This window comes from Culex quinquefasciatus, chromosome 1, assembly GCF_015732765.1.
Source record: "Culex quinquefasciatus strain JHB chromosome 1, VPISU_Cqui_1.0_pri_paternal, whole genome shotgun sequence".
Taxonomy (NCBI): domain Eukaryota; kingdom Metazoa; phylum Arthropoda; class Insecta; order Diptera; family Culicidae; genus Culex; species Culex quinquefasciatus.
The window spans coordinates 16869610-16892788 of NC_051861.1; the positions used below are offsets into that span (position 1 = coordinate 16869610).

Consider the following 23179-nt stretch of genomic DNA (forward strand, 5'->3'; position numbering starts at 1 on the left):
CCACATCACACCACATCGAGTCATCGCCAAAGGAAAGAAAGAACGAAGAGTAACAATCGAACTGGATGGAAATCCAAACATAAACGCGATAAGAAATACCATTTCATGTACGCTGCGATATCACCACAACCACTAAACGCACCCCTGCTGCTACTGCTGATTGCAAAACAAATCATGTCTGGACATGCGAAAGAAAAGGAAAACCCTCACGAAGACTGTCTAGAAACGTTGACGAATTAGACGTGACGAGTTCTCTCGGTGATGGCTACGAAGGTTAAACAGACAGAGTTTCAAAAGTTGTTTTGTTTTAAACAGCTGACAATGACAAGTCACGCACTGCTGTTGGATAAAAACTAAGCTGTACATGTGATTGTTCTTGTTTCTGATTTTGTGTAAACACTAAGAAGGTGTTCAAAATAAATGTTATTTTATCGCTGTGATTCGCTGCACACACATGAAACACTTTTGAATACTGGAAAACAACTTAATTTGAAACAAAGAAATTCGATAACACGAATCACGTCCGTCTGCGACGAACATTCTTGAATGACAACTGACGTACAGGAAATTTAAGTATGATTAGTAACAATCAAACATATTATACAAAACGTGCATTAGTCTTAAATTAAATGACGATCTTGGGTCATGGAATGTGGAGAATCGATGTGAATTTGAATTACGATTGTTGCATTCTTGCAACACCAAAAATGGAGCAATGTCTTAACCTAAATCGGATCCCACCTTCACACAACCACCTGTTTGACCTTCACCGTGCCTATCAGTAGCAGCAATGGCACCACCACCAAAATACATCCAAATAATAACAATCAAACAGCTAGTGGCACAATGCAATGCAATGCCACAGTACACACCACTAAATCTTTTGCAACGCCGTTTGATTCACCAACGAGCCGAAAAACTCGTCTTTTGTTGGTCGCATCGCTATCGACGGTGGCGCATCAATAAAACGAACGATCCAAACCACGAACTCACTCAAACACTTAGTGGCCCCGATTTTTTTTTTTTTTTTTTCAAGTTGAAAATTTGTCAATGTTTTGATTTTTTGTCATTTTGCAAACTTTCTATCGAGATTCATTACCGGACGGGACATGTAGATAAGACAAATGACCAATTATTTCGGGTCGCTTTTGTTTTCGTTTGTCATTCTAGTGCGTCAGCCTAGGCTCGTAATGGAACGACAGTAGTCGCCAATCGCCTGGTCACTACAAAAAGGTGGGAAACGCCAAAGTCAAGGTGGGACTGAAAGGTTTTGCGCCCAATTAACCTCGGGTTACCCACAGTCGATTGGGTCAAGTGAAAAATGTTGGATTGTTTTCTTGACTAGAAAAGGAAAAAAATAGAGAGGAGGGTAAGGCTAGAGATCAGGGATCAAAGTGATAACTAAAAGGTGGGAACAGAAGCGGTAGGTTTGACTTAAGAGAATAGAACTGTGTCAATAGAACATTTCCACCACGTAACTAGCTCGTATGCAAAAGAGCTTGCCCACATCCAGTGGGGAAAAAAGGGGGGAGGGGTGCTCATGAAATATGAACCCGCACTACTAAACTGGTCATGCTAGTGCACACGGTATGTTTACACCCTTTCCGGATCTATGTGTGTACTAATACGCAATGTGGAGCAAAATGCGATGGAAATAGATAAAAATAAAGAGCACAAGTGATTGCGAGTACCAAACAGCTAGGCAATTGAAACGGATAAGAAGAAACGAATACCACCACTTTGTGGCTACCCATTCATCTTCTCATATACTGGAAGTTTGCATCGCTTAATGCATATAGCGTCTCTTGATTGATAGATGTGACACAAATGGACAGTTTTGACAATTAATACTTACCAAAATCAGCATCAGTGCATATTCTGCATTCCACTTACCTTGCAGAATGGTCCCACTAATCTGAAACACTTAAAACTTTACGTACCTTAGCGTTGAAGTCCTTGTTTGGGAAATGTTTGAATTTTTTGCCCACTCCAACTTCGCTAGCGCTCAAGAGAGCTCCACTGGGGAGAAGTTTTGTGGAGATTGAGAATTTGTGTATACCTTAGAAGTATACACCAATTGGGCTCCCCGACAGTTGCGCACTGAGCGCGACCTTGTACAAACGATTCGAGGAGCAAAGAGCACACCAAACAACGTGTCTGTATGTATGTGTGCGCTCAAAAGAAACTCAAACAAAAAATCGCCGTTCGCGAGTTAGAAACTACACGCAAAGCTATGGAACCGCACGAGAGAAAGAGTCGAACTGGCAAGGTGAACACAGGGGATAGGTACGTCGCGGTTGTTCCACCGAAAGAAGAGCCAAATTGAAACAAAACGAACAAACTCTCCAAAACTGGACGACCTCCGGTGGCGGTGGTAGCGGCCGGCTGCCCCTGCTCCACTTCTACTGCGGCTAAATCGCGCGCGCCAGAGAGAGAGAGAGCGAGCATTCTAGCCTAGTTTCGTTCCAAAGTGCATCAATACACCTAGAAGGCGGTGCACTACCCTATTGAGCGATTCAACTATAGAATAGGCTCAGGGGGGTAGGGTATTTGGTCAAATCTTCGTCGTTATAATATTATTATTTGTACTAGGACCTCGATCAGACCAACTACCCCCGGTTCAAAACGAGAAGCCGGGACAGGTCGACCGCAAGTTAAGCTGGCGCTTGCATTGCTTTGTGAGCCTTGTGTGGCGTAACCGAACCCTTACCGGTGGTAGTGGTTTGTAACCATTCATAGTTGTAGTCTGAACATCCTTGAGGTCCCATCGCCGTGCCTCGTCCTCTTCCCTTGACCCAACCACGCTGTTATTATTCGCAAACAGTACCTCCCTCTCCTAATGGTTTGTCTCACTGTGAGCTGGAGTACTAGTTTTATTTTCCTTTCCATTAGCTCGAAGTCGGATCGCTCGACCATGGCTTCGTGTGCCCCCTCTGTTTGTCATTATCTGTCTTCAACGAGAGTGTTCAGCTGCACTGCAACAACAACAACTGCTACCACTACTGAATAGTATGTGGGTTAGGAATTCGCGGACACGTGCGCGGGTGGATGCTGTGTATCTCCAGATTGCAGATGGTGTGTTGAGCAGCTGCTCGACACCCCCTCCAGCGTGGAATGCATAGCAGTAACGTACTTGAAGTTTGCTGGAAGGTCGTGACACCTACCACATTGGATGCGAATTCTAGAGTAGATTTTCAATAGTGTAATCTTGAAAGCACGAAAACGAAACGAAACTATTGGCACTACGCCCCCCGGGGCATGGCCTTCCTCTAACGTGGGATTTCTGCTCCAGCGCCTCTGACGAGACAGGAGAAACCGGGACCGACGTTTTACTTCACCATCCGATAGAAGCTCAGTGGATAAGGCGGGAATCGAACCCGCGTCTCATAGCATCATCGGGATCGGCAGCCGAAGCCGCTACCCCTGCGCCACGAGACCCAGTAATCTTGAAAGCACACAATATTTAAAAAAAAATGTTTAGAACAGTGTGACTGAGTTGAAAGATTGACAGAATACTTACCAACACAACAACTCACTCGAACTCGACGTCCCTGTTTGATAAAATCACTTTCCATTCATAACTTTCATCCTTACCAAATTTGTTGTTAAATTAGATTAGATTAAATAGCTTTCGTACTTACCCCATTTGTCATTATACATTCGATCTATGAGAGATACCTTGATTTTGACGTCCGTAATAGAAGTTAGGCAAATTTATTTATTATGTTGCGCCTTTAAATGCTTACTCATCCACAAGTTCTGAGCTTCTGGTTCCACATTTTAGGGTTTTATTTCAGTCTTCCTCAACTTTGGCAACTTAATGTTTACCTTTGCGCTCCAAACAAATGAAGAATGAAACTCATTAAAAACCCTCTTCACTTTCCTTCCGTCTGTCCACACACATTCACACTTCACCCCCCGAGGTCGACTTCCTCAGCAGGTCAAAAGTGCATTCATTTCTACTTTTACCGTTTCGTACCTGGGGGCCCATTAAGTCAGGTCCGACGACGACGTTTGTGACTCATTAGATATTCATTGACTTTGTGTGCCTGGATTTTGTCGTACCCCGGACCAAGGGTCAAACCTCACTTCCGGGTGACTCCTCCGTTGACAATGACCTGGATGCAATCTCTCTAGATTTATTCCGTTCTGATTCGGAACTTTCTTTGAAGAGGCGCCCCCGAATGGTCCCTTCCGGCTGTCGCTTTTGGGCACCCTTTTTCGCTCTCGCCAAGGGAACACTTGAAGTCGGTACGAGGGGCCATGAATACATTAGCCCGGTTAAATACGCCAAGTAACACACGGTCGTACGCATTACCATTTTTCTGTTATTTTGGTGACCTTCCCGGGGCACCTCACTTCCTCACTCCATGTAGAACTGCTACCGTGCTGCCGGTTGGAGCTTGATTTATAATTCCGACACACAAACCCACTGGAGGGACTGGTAATGGACGACATTTGCGCGCCTGAATCGCTGCAAGACACGCAACTCCTTCGGGGAGTCCACGCGAGGTCCAAGCGGGCACGTGGACCACACTCAGCATTCTAGGACAAGGTCACTAAAGCGAAGGTGGGAAACTAAACTTCACCGCATTGTTTAGAATATTTGGCGTTCCAAAAATAGCTCCACCTCTTGGAGGTTGCTGTCCCACCCAGTTGACAACAAGGGCCCCGTCGAAATCTGGCCAAGCGGGCAGTCCCAATTTAAAAATAATCACCCCGACAACGCTATAAACAATTCCCAGCCAATATCAATGACGGCGAATCCTTCTTGTCACTCCTTGACCGCGTTGGCAGCGTGCCCAGCCCCGTGCCCACTTCCTCTACCCTCACCTAGGACACCACCTTCTTGTCAATTGTCCGCATAGCGGTCGCGTCGGTTTCTGTGCCAAATGCAGAGCAGAGGAGACAGGCTAATTCTTCTGATTGTCTGATTAAAAATAGTTTCAATTGCCGTCCGTCGTCAAAGTTTGTTTTATTTTTTCATGTATCGAGCTTGTCAGCTGATTACCCCCTGCATTCTCTGCTAACGTCACACGTGGCACCCGCTCGCTCTCACTTCTCCCGCTTAGTTCTTGACATGCATCGAGCATTTTGTTTTATCGATTGACCTTGCACCAAACGCTGACGAGCACCAATATACGGCAAAACATACACAAACGTATAAATATTTGAGGTTATGAAAAATTTGGGCTCTTTGATTGGCCAATTGGCGCGATTGTTGTTGTTGAAGCTGCTGCTGCAAGTATTGGTGTTTGCTATAAAACTAGCATTATAACACTAGTGGCGCAGCACGTGGCTTTGGCGAAGCTGTCATTTGTCAACTGTGAAGGACGTTTTAATTTTCACTATTTCTAAACGGTTTTGATTCTATTTCAGCAAAACTGGGTCAGACTGAAATATTTTTAGTTTTATTTACCTGACATATAACACAATGATCAAAACACGGCATTTCAATTAACATGCCATAAAACAAAATCACAAAACCATGCGTGCCTCCAACTGTCAAACACATTGCCATAAAAGTCGTCTTAGCGTGTGAGACCACTACTAAGACGACCATATTGAACGTAAAGCTTTGGGTGCCCTGACTGAAAAGTCCATCGGACGTCCGTCGTTTGTCGTCCGTGCAATTGTACGACGTCACACGACAATGTCGTGCGACATTCGCACGAATGTCATACGTTTTTGCACCAAAATGTCGTATTTGTCGTGCGATCGATCATCGAAATTGTTCGACATTGTCGTACGACATTCGACCGACGTCGCACGGTTTTGTTATTTAGGTTGTCGTGCCTTTGTCGTGTGCTTTTTCAGGTTTTTAGGTTATGTTGAAGTTAAAAATAGATATTTGTTTATTTTTAATTTGTTTTATTTTTAATGTAATTTGCACTTTTCCCCGGAGTAAAAAATCAATTAATTCATTATACTTGTTGTGTCGCGGATCTTCACGTACATCTTGGTGTCGTCTTCCGGTTGGTCTTCCAGTTCTCCTCGTTGCTCGGCAGGAATTCGTCAGTCATCTTCTCGAGCGCCGTTGCGAGTCGCTTCTTCCGATGCAGGCGGGGCAGCATCTTGGTCAAGATGGACTGTTGCTCCTCGCTGCTGCCGCAGATGCTGATCAAAGTTGGACTTGGAAACGGTCCTGGTGCTGCCCCACTGTTTTATGTCCGATGGACTGATGGCCACTGAAGTAACGGATAACGTGGGTTTGCGCACTTTGCAAGACTTTCGGCAGGATCAGATAGGAATATTTTCGAATGTCTGAAATAAGATAGGGTGATTCCGTTTAACCATTCATATTTAGAGGTTTTTGCTTACAGGAAAATACAAGATTTTAAAATTACAAGGTAAAAATACCCAATTTTATTTAAGATTAATCGAATAAAAGATTCTAGAAATAAGTATTTTTAAATCATAGAATTTTAGAATGCTGAAGATTTCAAATATTTTAATTGTATAAATTTAGAAATATGCAGCCATTTAAAAAAATAATTTGACGATTTTATAATTTAACAATTTCATAATTTATCAATTCAATAAATCAAGAATTAAATTAATCAAAAATTTCATAATTAATATTGTTACTAATTTTTATTTATTTTATAATTTCTTAATTATACAATACAAAAAATTTATTATTTGAAAATTCAAGAATTTCATAATTTAGGAATTTCAAAGTAAACATTATTTTAAATTTCAAGAATTTGATAATTTAAAAATTTTATGATTTTATAAATTTAAAATGTTATAATTATAAAATCATTAAATTATAAAATTCCACAATTTTAAAATTATTAAATTACAAAAATTTTAAAATTATTCAATTACAAAAATTATAAATTTTTAAATTACAAGAAAATTAAATTTTATAATTTTATGATTTTATAATTTTATAATTTCATAATTTTATAATTTTATAATTTTATAATTTTATAATTTTATAATTTTATAATTTTATAATTTTATAATTTTATAATTTTATAATTTTATAATTTTATAATTTTATAATTTTATAATTTTATAATTTTATAATTTTATAATTTTATAATTTTATAATTTTATAATTTTATAATTTTATAATTTTATAATTTTATAATTTTATAATTTTATAATTTTATAATTTTATAATTTTATAATTTTATAATTTTATAATTTTATAATTTTATAATTTTATAATTTTATAATTTTATAATTTTATAATTTTATAATTTTATAATTTTATAATTTTATAATTTTATAATTTTATAATTTTATAATTTTATAATTTTATAATTTTATAATTTTATAATTTTATAATTTTATAATTTTATAATTTTATAATTTTATAATTTTATAATTTTATAATTTTATAATTTTATAATTTTATAATTTTATAATTTTATAATTTTATAATTTTATAATTTTATAATTTTATAATTTTATAGTTTTATAATTTTATAATTTTATAATTTTATAATTTTATAATTTTATAATTTTATAATTTTATAGTTTTATAATTTTATAATTTTATAATTTTATAATTTTATAATTTTATAATTTTATAATTTTATAATTTTATAATTTTATAATTTTATAATTTTATTATTTTATAATTTTATAATTTTATAATTTTATAATTTTATAATTTTATAATTTTATAATTTTATAATTTTGTAATTAATAAATTTTATAATTCAGAAATTTTGAAAAAATAATTAAAAACAGCAGAAGTCTTAAAATTTTAAAACGTGTAAGAAATGTTTTTTTGGATTTTATATTTTTTTAAATCATAGATTTTTTAAGATTTTATAAATTCAAGAAATTAAAAAAAAAATTTAAAAAAACTTCAATTTGATTTATGTTAATTTTTTTCAGATATTTTTTTTTATTTTTGAATTTTGTTGTTTTTGAATTATATTTTTTGTAGTTTTTTTTTTGGAATTTTTGAGCTTATGAATTTATAAATATTTTTTTTTTAATTCTGAATGTCTGTTTTTTTATTATTTCAAAACTCACCATTGATAATAACTTCTGGCGAATCAGAAACGCCACCGGGAGCGTATTATTCCGTCCTCCTCCGCCTTTTCATTCACCCAGAACAGTGAACAACTCTCTGGGAATTGGAAGTTCCGTTTCCTTATTTATGTTCCCTTGACCAGAACTTGGTATTTAATCCTTTTTCTCTTTTGGGAATGCACCGCAACCTCCCGTGGAAAATAAAACATCCGCTTCCTCGACCGCAGATTGGTTCCTTCCCATCCCGTCTTCCGGCATGGCCGCCGGGTTATCTCTATTTCCCATCCTCCTTCGCCTCCACCACCACGATAACCGAAATCAGGAAACCTGGAACAAATGACACTATGATTCGGCCGCTGAATCTTTCCAGCAGAAAAAATAACACAACTCACCTATCAACCGGCCAAAATCCTTGCGAAGCTCAACAGCAATCATGTTCAAACAAGTCCAACTGAAGAGAACTGTCAAACTCTTGCGTCGACGAAAATCGTGACGTCAAATTGAAGGAAAATCGATAGAAAAAACAATGTCGGGCATGTCGAGTGTTTGTCGTACGTTTGTCGTTTTTTCGACCAATCGATATCGAAACGGTAAAATCAAAACCGTGCGACAACTCGTACGACGTGCGACATTTTTCAAACAGGGTGTGTGTAGTGCACCAGTTGTTGGTCCAACTTTTTTGGCAATAAAGAATGAAAATAAACACATTTTTATACTTCCTCGCAAGGGGTACCAGAAAGAGGGAGGTCTCCTCCGATGAAATAAAGACTCAAAGAAAAGAGAGCAAATAAACCGCGTCGGGCAGTGTGTATCAATGACGAAGAAGAAGTTGAATCATAAAATAATTGAATATATTTATTTTTTCTACACGGACACTTTTATTGACGTTATACCTGCATGGCCTGGATTTTGGGCCACGCGTGGGATGCAACTCCCCAGTTGGGACATTTCGTTTTATGGCAAAGCGTCGGTTTGACCTTCGTGCAACGCCAGCCGCGCGATGGCTTCGACGGTCAATTAATGCTGATTTTGACACCGATTAGTCCAGGGGACACACCCCTCCCTGAACGCGACAACGAGGGAATTAAAGAGGTCCCCTCGGTGGTTAGAAACTATTTCTCGGTCGTAAACAAGCGGTAGACGATCGCGAGGCGATTTACTTTGATGGCCGCCACCAAATGGAAAGATTTCTTTTTGATAATTTGCGATACGTCACAGCGACAATTCTCACGCAAGGTTAAGACGTTCAATTAATTACGTAGATGCCTATCCTAGTGGCGTAAACATTGCCTGAGTAGAACACAATTTGTTAACTGGGTCAGATCACAGATCTGCGATTGCCGATAACCAGTTGCTTTCGTTCTAGCTCAAAGTGCGCGCCATTATGGCAAGTGTGGTTGACGCTTGGTGGACGCCATTATGGCAGCCGCCTAATCCACTGACAGTTCCCGACCCAACAGAAGGGAAACGATAAAAATGGCACTAATCTCGTTGAGGTTACTCCCCTTTCCGCTTACACCAGATAGAGTGCCAAAGGTGTCACGACCCGTATCTTTATGGCTCTCCCGAATGTAGTCTACCGGGACAGCACACAAACCTCCCCCCTGTGGCAAATGTTTTAATTACACGAGCCAATTATTGGATTACGACGCGGTCGGAGGTCAGTGCGGCTTCACACCTGCTGCCGCTTGAACTATTTCTGCCCGCAAGTAGCCCTAATTCATAATTTAAGGCGCTTTGAAGCCGCTGGATGAATGGGTGCACTTAACCGAAATTAGTGCCGGTTAGGTGGTTGAGTGAATTGCATTAGCTATTCAAGGACGATTGGAAGTTCGTTCGTTCCGTTTACTGTTGTTGCTGTACTTCCCGTTCAGCTTCAACTTGTGTTGCTATGTGTGTTAACTTGTTTTCAAACTATAGAATTCATGCTGTTTAATTTAAAAACTCGATAAGTAGACATCAGATTGTTCAACTCAAATATTATGGACATCCCTGACTGACCCAATTGTTGTCACGCCTATCAATCTCACCTGACGTACAACTTTCTCATCTCCGCACGCTTTCAGGCTCAATGGGCAGAACCATTAAAATAACTATCCGCGTGTATTTTGCCGACTGTCAAACGAAGACTACAACAAACGCTTTAGGGCCAGAACAAAAAAAAGCAACTTACTCAACCCCCCTATTTGCCACACGCTACACTTTTCTAATCAGCAATCATCGTCACTCCGCCTCTCGAACCTCGTCCCATCCATGTCGTCGTCAACGGTGTTCAGTCTGAAGCAAAAAAAAGTCAAACCTTCTACATGTGATGCTTCCAGCAGTCGAGAAACGACTTTGAACAACAACTACTAACACACAAAAAAAAGTATGAAAACATCCCCCTGTACACTCTGCGACTATAAATATTATCGCACATGGTACCCGCGGACTCTGCTGTTAGCTTCTGACCCGGTTCAAATAGATTTCGCTTGCCATAACCATACATTCTGCAGTTCAAACACGTTAAGACACTTGTTTGTCGCATTTCATTGGGGAGCTAGTTTGCTATAACCATTAATTTTATGGTAAAAGGCTCTTTTCAAACCGGGTACACCCGGCATTTATGATTGTTACTGCGACATGTTGCTACTTTTTTGTCCAACTTTCGATGCGCTCGTAAAATTAAAATATCAGGACAAATTATCAAACCACTACCACCAGCCGTACTCGCAGCTCTAGCTCCGTTTCATTCTTTCCATGTCATCTCCCGCGCTCTTTCTCTCACTTGAACCACATTATATTGGCTCATTTGAGCTCGTTCTGATAACGTCGCGCGCAACTACCGACACCAGGGGCCAGTACAATCTTAATGAAACTGTATGAACTGCTTCCTGCGTCGCCCACAAAACACTTGCACACAGTCCTGCTACCGCGCATGCCGTCCTCGCAGCATGCCATAAGGCACAGCCCTACCGATTCAAATCAGAGCGCTCGCGGACGCGCACAACACCGCACCGTCCGTCCAATTGTTTTCAATTGATTCTATTAACGAACACCAACACTCGAGCAAATCACAGCCGCCTACTTGCTACACACTTTGTTTGGAGGGCATCTGTGTGCAGCAGTGTAGATCTGTGGCAACCTGATGTGTGTGTGTGTCCTAGGGTATCCGCGCGTCGAGAGATGTTTGGTTAGGTAACCGAAACCCAACCAGTTGCGACCATAACGCGCTAGCTATGTCCCAATCGCAGCAGCCCTGTGTGCAAATAGCACCGCGGCTACCAGCCTGTTGGTGTCAGTGGGTTTCGCTCGACTAGGCTTGCTGTGCGGTAGTGTTAATTGATCGAATCGACGGATGCGAACTTGTTTTGTTTTGAGCCTGTCGAAATTGGACGGAGAAGATCCATTGGTGGTCCTAATTGGCGCTAATTTGTCGCTGGTATCGGCGCTGAATGGCACGGAATCGGGGTGACAGATTTGACAATAGGTGCGGCCAAAGCTTGGCTCGAATCACCATAGATCGAGTTGAGCTATGACTTTCGCTTTGACCAGACTTATTTAACAGAATTGACAGGTTGTACTTACATGATAGACTCAGCTCCAAAACACTTCCTGACACGCAAAACTTACCTGATACTGCTCGAACAAACTTTTGTTAGAGACAGTAAGTCTCACTCAGAATTTACAGTTGAAGTCCTTGTTAGGGAAGCTTGTACAATCTCAACGCAACCTTGATCATGAACCCTCACTTCCGATACAAGTGATCAAACCCCGTCGTGTTTCGCAAATTCGCGAAAACCTGCCTCGCAGCAGTGCTGCCAAATTTGGCAAACCAAAAACTGCATTGCAAAAGACAACAATGCGGCTCAATAGTCGTCAAACATGAAGTGCCGCGCGTTTCAATGCCACGACATTACCCCCGTTTGTTCGGCAGTCACCTGTACGAGCTGCATTCAATTTCGCGCGGGTGTACACACACACACACGGTGAAGGTCGCCTCGCTTCATTGCGACGCCCCGATCAAGATCCGCAAGCGCAATCGAAAGCGAGAGTACGACAATCAAGTTGAGCCAATTTCGGCGAGTCTTGTTGGTTTAGGCGACAGCGATGAGCGTGGGGTGATCTGCCAAATTTGGGAGTCATGTCGCACGGATGACGTAAGCTCGTCGAATAGAGATGGAATGCCGACGCGTCGCGAAATGTCACCAATCGAAAGTGGCCATTTGGAATTGGATCGTTAAAATTTGAATAGAAAGGAGACCGCGGACCAGCTGACCACGAGTCTGCTGCATCGCGATGCGGTGAAGCCGTACACTGCTGGTTTTCAGCACGATCCGGAGCGGTCAACGTGACGAAGCCCTTGGCAAGCGCCTTCCACGATTCTTCATGGCTGTAGTCGCGCAACTCTCGGGCGCCCTGCAGGTTCGATTGGGTAACGCGTCCAGGTCATCATCACTGCTATCTATTTAGTCTAGAGATAGAAAATAGCCCCAAGGCTTCGTTACAGTTTCAAAGAAAGCGAAGGAAAGAGACGAAGCAAAGAGCCCACTAATTAGTATCGAATAGGAAATTTACGCTAATGGGTTGGTGACATCCCTTTCTTTAAAGAGAACTTTATAGCAACTTTTTTGTGTTTCGGTGACCTCAAGAAAGGTTGTCCTCCATCGATCATCTGAGCATGCTTGTGCGGAAATTTCCAAAAACTTGTCCCACGCTGATGATGCGGTGGTAGTCCTTGAAAAAAGATACTCCGCAGAGGACAGGTTTTGCTCAAGAATCTTCTGCCGTGTAAATACCTGAAACGAAGAACACACCAGTTAAGCAGAAACGGCCAAAACTTTTAATATTTATTTTTATTAGCACCGTTGGTATGCAAATGACTGGCCAAGCCAACTCGCACAACTACAGCAGAGTCCAACGTCTCAAGGTACGAAGGAAACACGGCAGAGGGCCAAGGGGCGGACCAGGGGAATTCCCGAAACCGTGCGTGGCCGCGTCAGAGTGTTTATTTCGCTGCTGCAGCGGACACACGAGAGCGACCCCTGGGTTTTCTTTGGTTGGGGGGTCGACGCCGAGAGGACAGGGCATGCCCCGGGTGCTGCGCTGCTGAACACTCTACTGCTGCCGATGTTGTTACACAATATGTGGAAAATGAAAAAAAAACGCAAAACAACTCACCTCTCGCGAGCACACACAAGCAAAGCCAATTATGACAGCTCGGTGAGAACCACCTGAGCGACTGCTGCATACCATTACATAAAAAACTCTCTCCAACTGGCACGGAAAAACTCTCCTGGAGAATGCGTCAAAAGGTCGAAACTCTCACGCTTCCAGCTGATGCGACCGCACCACTAAAGAGAGAGAGAGAGAGAGTGAGTTCCACTGACAGTAGCGCAGCGTGAGCGTGAGAGACCCCAAGAGAGCGAGAGTTTGTTGCGGTGGCGGCGCGGCCTACTACGCCAGGGCATGTGTCGTGTCATCGTCGTGTCGTCTCGAGTCCGGGAATCCAGCGTCAGAGTCCTCGCGCGTTACCGTCCGGAACGGTTGTCACAGGTTCGGTAGTCCCCGGATAGCCGTCCGACCCCTCCGATTAGGTCGACAACACATCGTGTGGTATCGCGTGTGTCTGTGTTTATCAATTTGCATCTCTCACACCGCGTCTTCAAAGGCTGAAAGCAAACCGTCGACGCTGGGACGACTTCAGTTTCAGTTTTCCATCGGTCACCAAAACACTGCAGAGTCGGTTCCAAGCGCGTGCCGTGTCGTCGTGTCACATCACCTCGTCGTCCGTCTCTCCTCATAAAACCCATAGTGTAAGAGCGCAACTCCCAGCGCCAGCGTGTGCCGCAGTGTGTGGGACTACTGGGGTGCCCAAGGTGGTTCTGGACTTGCTCCCGGGGTTCCGGATTGAGAACAGCAAAAAAGTGTGTGTGTGTGTGTGTGCCTTCGGAACCGGAACTCCCCGGTGCGTGATTAGTGCGTGAGTGCGTGATGACGTCCTCGACTGTGTCGACGTCAGCAGTTTCGCAGTAGGCTGGCAGTGCGAGTCGGAAATCGATAACCAAGTGCCTGTTCTAGTACGCCGAGTTCTTGAGAGCAGTACGCAATTCTAAGGAAAAATAGTAACGAGCCTTACAGGAATACCTTGCGATACCTCCCTTCGTTAATCCCCTTGAAAACCGGAACCATCTGTATAATTCATTGATTGCCGCATTTATTTAGTACACATATTGTCATAACCTACAAAAGGAAACAACCTCGCAGCGGGAACTCATTCTCCAGCACGCGCTCTACCCACCTGCGAGACCACTCACTCCCTCGTTGTAACGCAGCGCAGAATCCTGTCATCCTACCGCTGTGTGTGTGGGAGTTCTTTACCTCCCACACACATCTTCCTCCCATACTACATCTCTGTAGTGTACCAACCAGGCAACTGTGCCAACGTGTCGTCCTCTGCCTTTTGGTGACGCCACGCGAGTGCCCGGTGTCAAGGTGTGGTTGTCGGAACTCACCCGGCGACGACCGAACACGTGCCTGCTGAGTGACCTCTCTGGTTCGCACGTGTCCTCCTGCGACCCCGTTGTGTGTGTACCTACCCCGAAAAAAAGGAGGCCAACCAAAGTCAGCTGTTTTCCTCTCCACTGTGTGCTGCTGACATAACCGCACACGCCGTTGCTGTTGAGGGAACGAGGGTGAGCGCCGTTTTCTTCGAAGGGTTGTTCGTCCACCAGCGCGAAAGGTCATCGCAGCAGTGCGTGGCCCAGATACCTCTTGATAACAGGCCCAAAATAACCCCCGAAACGATTAGACGCGGCCGGCTGCGCGCAACCATTTCTTCTAATTGCGTCAACGAGTTGTGTTGTTCAAGCCAAAAACAACGCGCGATAAGGCCAACGTTCATGTCACCGAGACGAACAAGTGCGGTACCGCTCGCGTTCTTATCAACCGGAACGGCTCGGAAAGCTCCGCTCGCGATTGACTGTTCCGAGTCGTGCGATTGACTGGGCTTGACTAGGCTGGACAGAACACGTTGACATTATTGACAGAACGTACTTACCTGATTGATTTTCTCCGACGACCTGCACTTACCGGCTTGAATTTGTCCAACCTGAGCGAGCTCAGTGCTTCAACTCTTGATTCTGACGTCCGTGCAAGGGAATGCAAGCTTGACTTCTTGCATCATACACCCCCAAGGGTAGCGCACTCTCAAAACAATGCACTAACCAACTATTACATCTCACTTCCTGATCTGCCCTCGTTTTCAGTTTCGCCTCGGCGAAACTATTGAAGCGGAAAAGTATCGCTTTTGCTCTCGCTAATTGGAGGGTGTTTCAGTGGGCAGCGCGTTGAGTGAAGAAGCACGAACGAACGGACGCTCGCCGATGATGGAGCGTTACTGTCACGTGTCGACGACGCGGGGGCGTACTCTGATCAACGCGAGATAAGCACGGTTCTGCACGAGAATCCTTCACATGAATCAACTCTTCCGAGGGCGGTTATTATAACCGGGAGGGGTTGCTGTTCAGAGTGATAAACCGCGGCACACTGGTTAAGCATGAAAGCGTTTGGCTTTTCCGGGAGGACCGTTCAGTGGCGGAAAATGAACTAAATCGGTTCAAAATGTTTTTTTTTCTTCAAATCATTGAAAGTTATTAATATATTTATTGACAGATTCACTTAAAAACTGCACTTACCTTCTAACAGCTCCGTTCACTTTAAAAAAAATCGTCACTTATCTGCATTTTCAGTTACTCTGTAGACATTAGTAGGTACTTTGAAGTTGACGTCCGTGATAGGGAACCAACTGACGATTTCAGTTGATCCATTAAATGGTAACAAAAGTACAGCACTCTACAGTACCGAAGGCTTTTGCTTTTCATGCCGCAAAGCTTAGCGGTGACACGAAGTAAAATCACGTGCATAACCACCCGTTCGCGCCAACTGCCTCCTTCTTACGGCAGCAGCAAGTGCGCTACGCTGGCACAAGCGCCCCTAATTGGAAATCGATAGCTGTAAGCCCAAAAAACGCCATAAAATTGACACTTGTTAGTCAGTACACGGGTGCACCACACCAAGTGGTTCTTGAGCCCCCTATGCTGTCAGTGGTGGCACCGAGTGCTGTCAGCAGCTCCACGCATATGGTATAGCGAGCCAGCAGCAGTGGCTCCCTCCACCTCCTCCTCTTTCTCCTTTGACACACTACTTAGCGTATAGTCAGAGTACGATCCAGCAAACAGCGACGACGACGACGACCAAGTCGCGCGCACAAATAATACGAAAAGGAGGAAAAAAAATATGTGTGTGAGTATGGGACAAACTAAGCCGCGCCGCCGACTGCTGACTGACTGGGCTGCGACTGGCGGGTTGGCTGGCTGACTCGGCAGCCGAGAGTGTCAGTTTCAGTCCAATATCGGTCGTGAATAGAAATAGACAAAAACGGGCGACGCGGCGCGCAACTGATTGCACGGTTAGTCGAAAAGACGAACAGACCGACACAGGAAGTCCTTGACAGAGCGGAACTGCCCAGGCTTCCAGACACTCTCTCCCTGCTGGAAGCGAAACGCGTGCAACGTTCCATCTGTCACCCAACTGTCAAAATAAACCGCGATTCGCGTCAGAACGGTAAACACTGCAGCGCTTCCAGAGTTTGGCAGTGTGCGTGTGTTTGTGAGATTGTATAGGAGTGTGCGCGAGTGCGTGTGTGTGTGTGTGCAGAATCGATAGCCATTGTTTACTGTTGACGCTTGTGTTTACTTTGACACGTTGTCATCTTTCGTTAAAGCGCGAAGAGGAAGCTGAACCAGACGCAGCGTTGAGAATGGATTCTCAGTTACTGGAGCTGTTTCTAAGATGTGAGTCAGGCCTGTCTCTTCCTCAAGGGTTCGTGTTCTCGGGTGACATTTTTCGAAACGATGCGGTGATGTAAGCAGTTCACGTTTCATACCTGGTTCGTTGGTCAACCCAACTCCCCAACCAACTGTTTATACAAACGACCTTTTTCTGTGTCCCACATTGTTGTCACATGTATTTATCTCGCGATTGTGACAGCGCGTTCGAACAAAAAAAAACGCAATCTAATAACTTTTCCAATGACGGTCTAATCACGTTGGACGCATCGGTCTGTAAAATAGATCATTTCCCTGATTTGCGCCACATCGAAAGCGTGCGATAATGACTTCCGCTTCGTGGCACTTCCGAACTCTCTTGCTCTCTAAAATGCACAATTGTTCTCTAAATTCTAGTCCAACACTTGCCGCAGGCGCTCTCAATCGCCTGTGCGGTTCATTCGGCCATGTTTCCGAAAGTGTTTAGGCCGCCACCCTTCCTCCTACCGTTGCGGTCACTCGCTGGAAACTGGTTCCATTAATTATCATTAACTGCGATTTTTCCCTCACCGTTCCCCACCAAATCGCGCTCCATGGATATTTATGACCAGGACTGTAGTGTTTTAATAACATCAGCCAAAAAAAAACTTCTCTCTGCCCGCTACACCGAACTGGATTCAAATTTCGTCAGAGTGTCCTAATCTGAAACCTCTTCATTTTTTTATTTGAATATTCAAATTAGCTTCGATGACCAAATCGAAAACCAGTATTGCGCGCGCTTGTGACTCTTCTTCTCACTGCGTGTGTATGTGTATGAAATCGTCTCGTGTAATCTCTCACTCCGCTGCGCGATACATACATATGGAACACATTCGACTCCAAAAACAAGCTCTCCTCCAATCGGGGACACGCCAGTATATTAATCTGGAAAAGTTTTGAAATTCTTAGTGCCAGATCGTCATCGTCGCCACCGCAGCCGGTCATGGGCGAGATTAATTTTGTAATAAATTAAACATGACCCAGCGACAAGGCGGCAGAGACCCGATGCTGTTCGATGCTGCTGACCCAATAGCATATTCATAGCCACCGAGTCGTCGCTTAGCCAGGAGGCCAACTAACCTCCAGTAGTTGCAGCGGATTCTGACTGATAGAGGTTCCGTTATTTCCAATCGAAATTACGGAAACTCGTTTGACAAAAGATTTTTGACTGGTTGACAGATTGACAGAATCACTTTCGCACTAGCACCTGCATTTCACTTACCTTGGATAACGATAACAGTCACTGCACTTACCTGCTTTCAATTTAAACACATCACCACCTTGGAGGTACCTTGATGTCGACGTCTGTGTTCGGGAAACGCAGCCAACGCAACCACTGCCAAGTGCCAAATTTTTTCCACGCCGTTTAGTGATCGCTACTGTACTGCTGTGCCACATGTGCAAAACACCTAGAACCCCCCTCCCCCCCCCCCTCCCTTCCCCCATTTCTCCCGTAACAGCTTTTGCCTCGTGATGACATCGTCAACGTTTGTCGTAATGTCAAGCTCGTTGCGTCGCAACAAAAAAAGATACAGAGTACAACACGATCTCCTTGAAACCGCTTAGATGTTCTTAGCAAAACGCAGACACAAACACACACAGACGAACCGTATTTGATTCATACTTGGCGCGGAAACAACATCAGCAATAGCAGTGTGTAGTAAACACGTTTCGTTCCTCACATCTCTCTAGCTCGCTAGCCAGCATTTTGGAACTCATCTGCGTGACACTGTTGTGTTGTTCCGAGTTTTGTTTTTCTGTTGGTTGTTTTCTTAGTGCGTTTGTCATCTGGTTTTTGTGTTAGACTCCTTTTGATTAATTCATTTCGTGCAGTCTTTCGTTATTATTTTATTTACTCTGGCATAACGCTTATCTCATTGACTGGAAAAAGTGATGAATAAAATCGACTAATCGCCGGCTCAAGTCGAAATTTGAATCTTTGCTCACTATCGCTGTCCGTTCTTGCCAGTCGAGTTCCGGACAACCCTGAAATGTTAAAAAAAAACACACACATATTTCTTTAGTTCGTTTTCTAATCGCGCTGCCAGCCTCACACAGTGTTGCCATCTATAACCACACACACAGTGCAAAGTGCTGCCGCTGTGACACTCACGCATCTGTCACGAAAACCACCACTACTACCGTCCGCTCCGCTCGCTCCATAATAGCAAAATCAACAACAAACTAAAGCCAAACCGGAAACACCACCCGTCTCAATATTAATGATATTTCTCTTCTACCAACTGTTCTCTCCTTTTCCCTTCTCTTTTCTTTGATTGAACGATTTAGGATAAACACGTAAACAAAACAAACAAACAAAAAAAAGTTTCAAAACCAAGCCGTTTTTGACGTTTTGAACATGAAGTTTTCCTAATGCCGCGCGGTACAAAATCTAGCGAAACACAAGTCCAGTTTTATCCATTCCAAAAAAAATCACGAGTCAAAATCTAAGTAAAGAGAAAAAAGTAATCAGTTTAACTAAGGAAACAAATGGTGACAGTGTGTGAGTGTGTCATATTTTCGTACCTACCAATACTATCGCATGCAGTCCCAAATACGAAACTGGAAACAATAGCGACATCTTCACTACATAACGACCGGTCTGAATGTTACTAGTATGGATCACTGTTGATAACAAATGCGGAAGCGTCTTTACCTAACTACAAAACAAATCTTGCACATTCCTCAAGAAACGTTCTCCACATCACATCGCCGGAAGTAGCAGTCAGTTGCAAAGCTGCACATTAGCATAAAACGCCACAGAAATTGAAAAAAAAGTGCAATTATAGTGTCTTTCTGATAATATACACGGAATCAAAAGTCGGGATAAGTTATTAGTAACTAGTCGTTTTATAACCGTTGTTCGGATTCAACACTCGCTTCCTGCTCTCTTGGCCGGGGCACCTGCACGTCCAGGTTCCACCGCAATCACAAAGGATTTCCAATGTTAAATAGCCAACAGCAATCGCCAGCAGCCTCACAGCAGCAACAGCAACACCAAATTCATCACCAACAGCAGCAGCCCACGCCAAACAATCGATCACCGGATCAATGCAATGCCGGCCATAGCTATTTCATTTTCGACGAACTAAGTTCGGCCCTCGCAGCTGAACGGAACAACAATACCGGTGCGAAATCGCAAAACCTGGTCCTGGCGTCCGCTGCCGGCAATAATGATAGTATCATTGCCAAGATTAACCAGATCAACAGTACCCATCACAGTGCTGCCAGCGCAGGACGAACAGCAAACACCGGCTCAGGAACCGGACTGTCCTCTCCGTCATCTACTACTGGTGGTGCCTCCTCGCAAACTTCCGTTTCATCCGTGTCCTCATCCAGCGGCACCGGTGGAGGAGCCATGTCCCAGCAACAACAACAACAACACCATCAAATCATGTCCGCACTGGCACAGCAAAAGTCACAATTCAGCCAACGCTACCCGTATGGCAACACTGCCACCAATTCCAGCACTGCTGCCAGTCAAACATTCCAGCAGAGCCAACAGACTGCATTCTCACAATTTGGCGCGTACGGTGTCCAGTCGCAGCCGACTACGCTGCTCCAACAATCTCAGCAGACATCCGCGCTGCAGCAGAAGACTGGTTTCGGTGAGTTGTCACTCTCAAAAACAAAACCAATTAAAACCACCACCACCACCAAAAATAAAAACAATACTATTCTAGTGTTCTCTCAAGTCAACACACACACACACACACCGCATGCTTAGTTCGTGTTCGTGCTTGTGTGTTCTCGCCATCGAATCTCGTTGCCTGACGTTGCACCTGTGCGCTTATCTCTCTATACTCACCACGACGAGCCGCCATCATCTCATCGCTGGAATTCACCACAAAACTACCACCACATTGTACTAAATCATCATACCAAAACCTCACCACCAGTTAGCGGTACTAGTGCCTAAACGAATGTAACTCAATAAATTCACCATCAATCAAACCACCACCACCACTGTCGCCATTTGTTTACCAACAAACTGAAAAATGAATATTTTTACGTTGCCTGTGTTTTGCTTAGTTCACCACCTTCATTATTTTCTTTTGTTTGCGGCGAGAGCGATAACTGTGATTTTTTTTAAAATCGAGAAACAAACAACTAGGAAACAGTTTCTAGAACGCAGCATTTCATTCCCATATTCACCACTTCTCTTTTAATTCCTCCTCCCAAACGAACCTAATCCAGCGCAAACCGCTGAGAGTATTCTTCCTTCTCTACTCGTTTATATATTCTATATTATCACACCCATATTGTGCAATCCTGCGACCATTAAACTTCACCACACGTTCAAAAGCATTGTTGGTTTTCCGCAAGCAAGCAAGCAACGTCGATCCGAAAACAACATTTCTAGCCAATTTCTAGCAACACTGCATCAAGGTTAGTTGCCATTATGGCGTCAAATGTCAAATCAATTTTTGGAATGCCAACCGACGCTATAAAAAGAGGAAATTTTGCGTAAACAAACGACAGGCTTAACCTTTTTCGTCGAAGCAAAACAAAAAAAAAAGCTGTGAAGAAGGTCACCAAATGCCAGCAAAAGCAGATCTCATCATAAATATTCCGCCACCACCACCGCAGATGGGCGTGATCTTGTTTGTTTATCTGCCGCCTCCAGGGCCAATGTGGCTTTTGATCCAAACCAGATATTTTCTCCCCTTGTAAGTCGCTTTCCGGTCAGTTCGTTATCATATTATTATGCGCGTCGAGTGACAGGAGGAAGCTTCCCGCTCAAAAGTTGGGCCAAATTAATCGAATCCCACATAAGCCGAAAAAGCGAAAATTTTCTAGTGGTTTTACGACCACCCTGACTTCGATAACTGACCCCTCCCCTCAGATTTCCCCTGATTTTGATTCCATTTCCGCACTGGCTTACCGCTAGATGCTGGGGTGACTTTATGGGTCTTTGTTGAAGATTATCCAAACAAAGGACGGAACGCCGCACTTTGTCGCGCGTGATGATGGGCCCTTTTTATGAATCGCCATAATGGCGGCATCCTTCCGACCCCCACAAACGTGGTCAACATTGACCGATATCAATACACATTTAAAGATATCGATTTCCATCAAAACTAGTCAACTAGCCTACTGGTACTTGTTGCCCACGCGGCGTCTTCTTCGAAGAATCCCCGTCGTGGCGCAGCCCTGCTGCACATCAATTGGAACCAATCTATTTTTATTGTCCAAGCTAATGATCTTTAATATCGCCTCCACTATCCGGTGTCCGGCGCAACGAAATGTTTGCATTTCGGGTGGGGAAAGTTCGATAGAGTTCTCTTGCAAACTCTTAAACGTCACATTCGCCATAATGGCGATTCTGTGAAACTCTTGCCAAGGTTTTTAACGTCAAAATGCCATAATAAAATAAAATTACTAGGAATATCAAAACTAGTCAACCAACTTCTTGATATATTTCCTTTGGACGCTCACGTGTTCACCGATTGAGAAACCATCTAAAAACGGACGTCTTCTGACAGTCGTCAAAAGACCAAAACCATATTGTGCATATTATTGATCACAAACTGGCGACAACGACGACGACGGCAACGAACAGCCATAATGAGAGAACGAAATTGATTACTGTATTTTGTGTGTGGCGTCTTCCCTCCCTTTCCCTCTCGTCTTGGTCGTACGAAAAATTCGGCCTGGAGAAAGAGATGACGACGACGAGAATTGATTACCGACTGAAGCCATACGCACCGAGTCAGACTGACGTCACGGCGACTGACAGCGTCATCGCGCGCTCACTGTCACGTGCGAAATGATTCTTCAGGCTTCATCCAGCCACTTTTTTATAACGGAGAAATTGCATTTCGTTACACGGCTGTCAGAAGTGCCATAAAATTCAATTTTGAAACAGTCAGTATTTTTTTAGCAACATGTGACTGTTTGATAACTATCGTCACCAATTCTCTACAAACCCCTTACCAGTGCGCAAGGGAAACGATTCCTGCAACTAATTGGGTCGTCTAAAGGCTTAAAGCGTGGAGCAACCAGGCTAACGACAGAAGATTAGTCCCGCGAAGCTTTTGTGTGGCGTAACGTCGATGGCGACGCCGTCGAAGAAGCGAAGAAAAGGACGGTCATTAGTTGGAGCCTTCTTCGAGAGAAAGGGACCCGCCACCCCCTTTTTGAAAGCTGTCAGAGACTCAAAGGCTTAAAAAAGGGGCGAAAGAAAAAGTGTGTGGCACTAGATAATGGAAAACTTTGACGGATTGGGTGCAAAGTGGCAGAGCTTTTGCTGTGTTTCCACCTAAGCAATGTCGTCCGTGGGCGCTTGACAGAAACATATCTGCAAATGTCAAATGGTAAAGCTTTCATTAAAT

At 43.6% G+C, this 23179-nt stretch overlaps 1 protein-coding gene and 1 long non-coding RNA gene across 9 annotated transcripts in view; one reads left to right on the forward strand and one right to left on the reverse strand.

Moving 5' to 3' along the window:
• The window catches only part of LOC6042392 (RNA-binding protein Nova-1), an 80495-nt gene that overhangs the window by 1996 nt on the left and 55320 nt on the right, over positions 1-23179 (forward strand). For 2 of the 8 annotated variants that reach the window (XM_038256234.1, XM_038256241.1), the window contains exons 1-2: positions 13442-13793; positions 19134-20452. The exons of 1 other annotated variant lie outside the window; for it this stretch is intronic. In XM_038256234.1, the coding sequence (XP_038112162.1) occupies positions 19789-20452 (664 nt within the window). In that variant the 5' untranslated portion in view covers positions 13442-13793; positions 19134-19788. 5 more of the 8 variants (XM_038256222.1, XM_038256228.1, XM_038256254.1 and 2 more) reach the window with 5 other exon arrangements.
• LOC119767510 lies at positions 12414-13107 on the reverse strand. Its single transcript, XR_005277558.1, has 2 exons — positions 12844-13107; positions 12414-12776 (listed from the first exon to the last, which is right to left on the reverse strand). It is a non-coding gene; the product is annotated as an uncharacterized LOC119767510 (long non-coding RNA).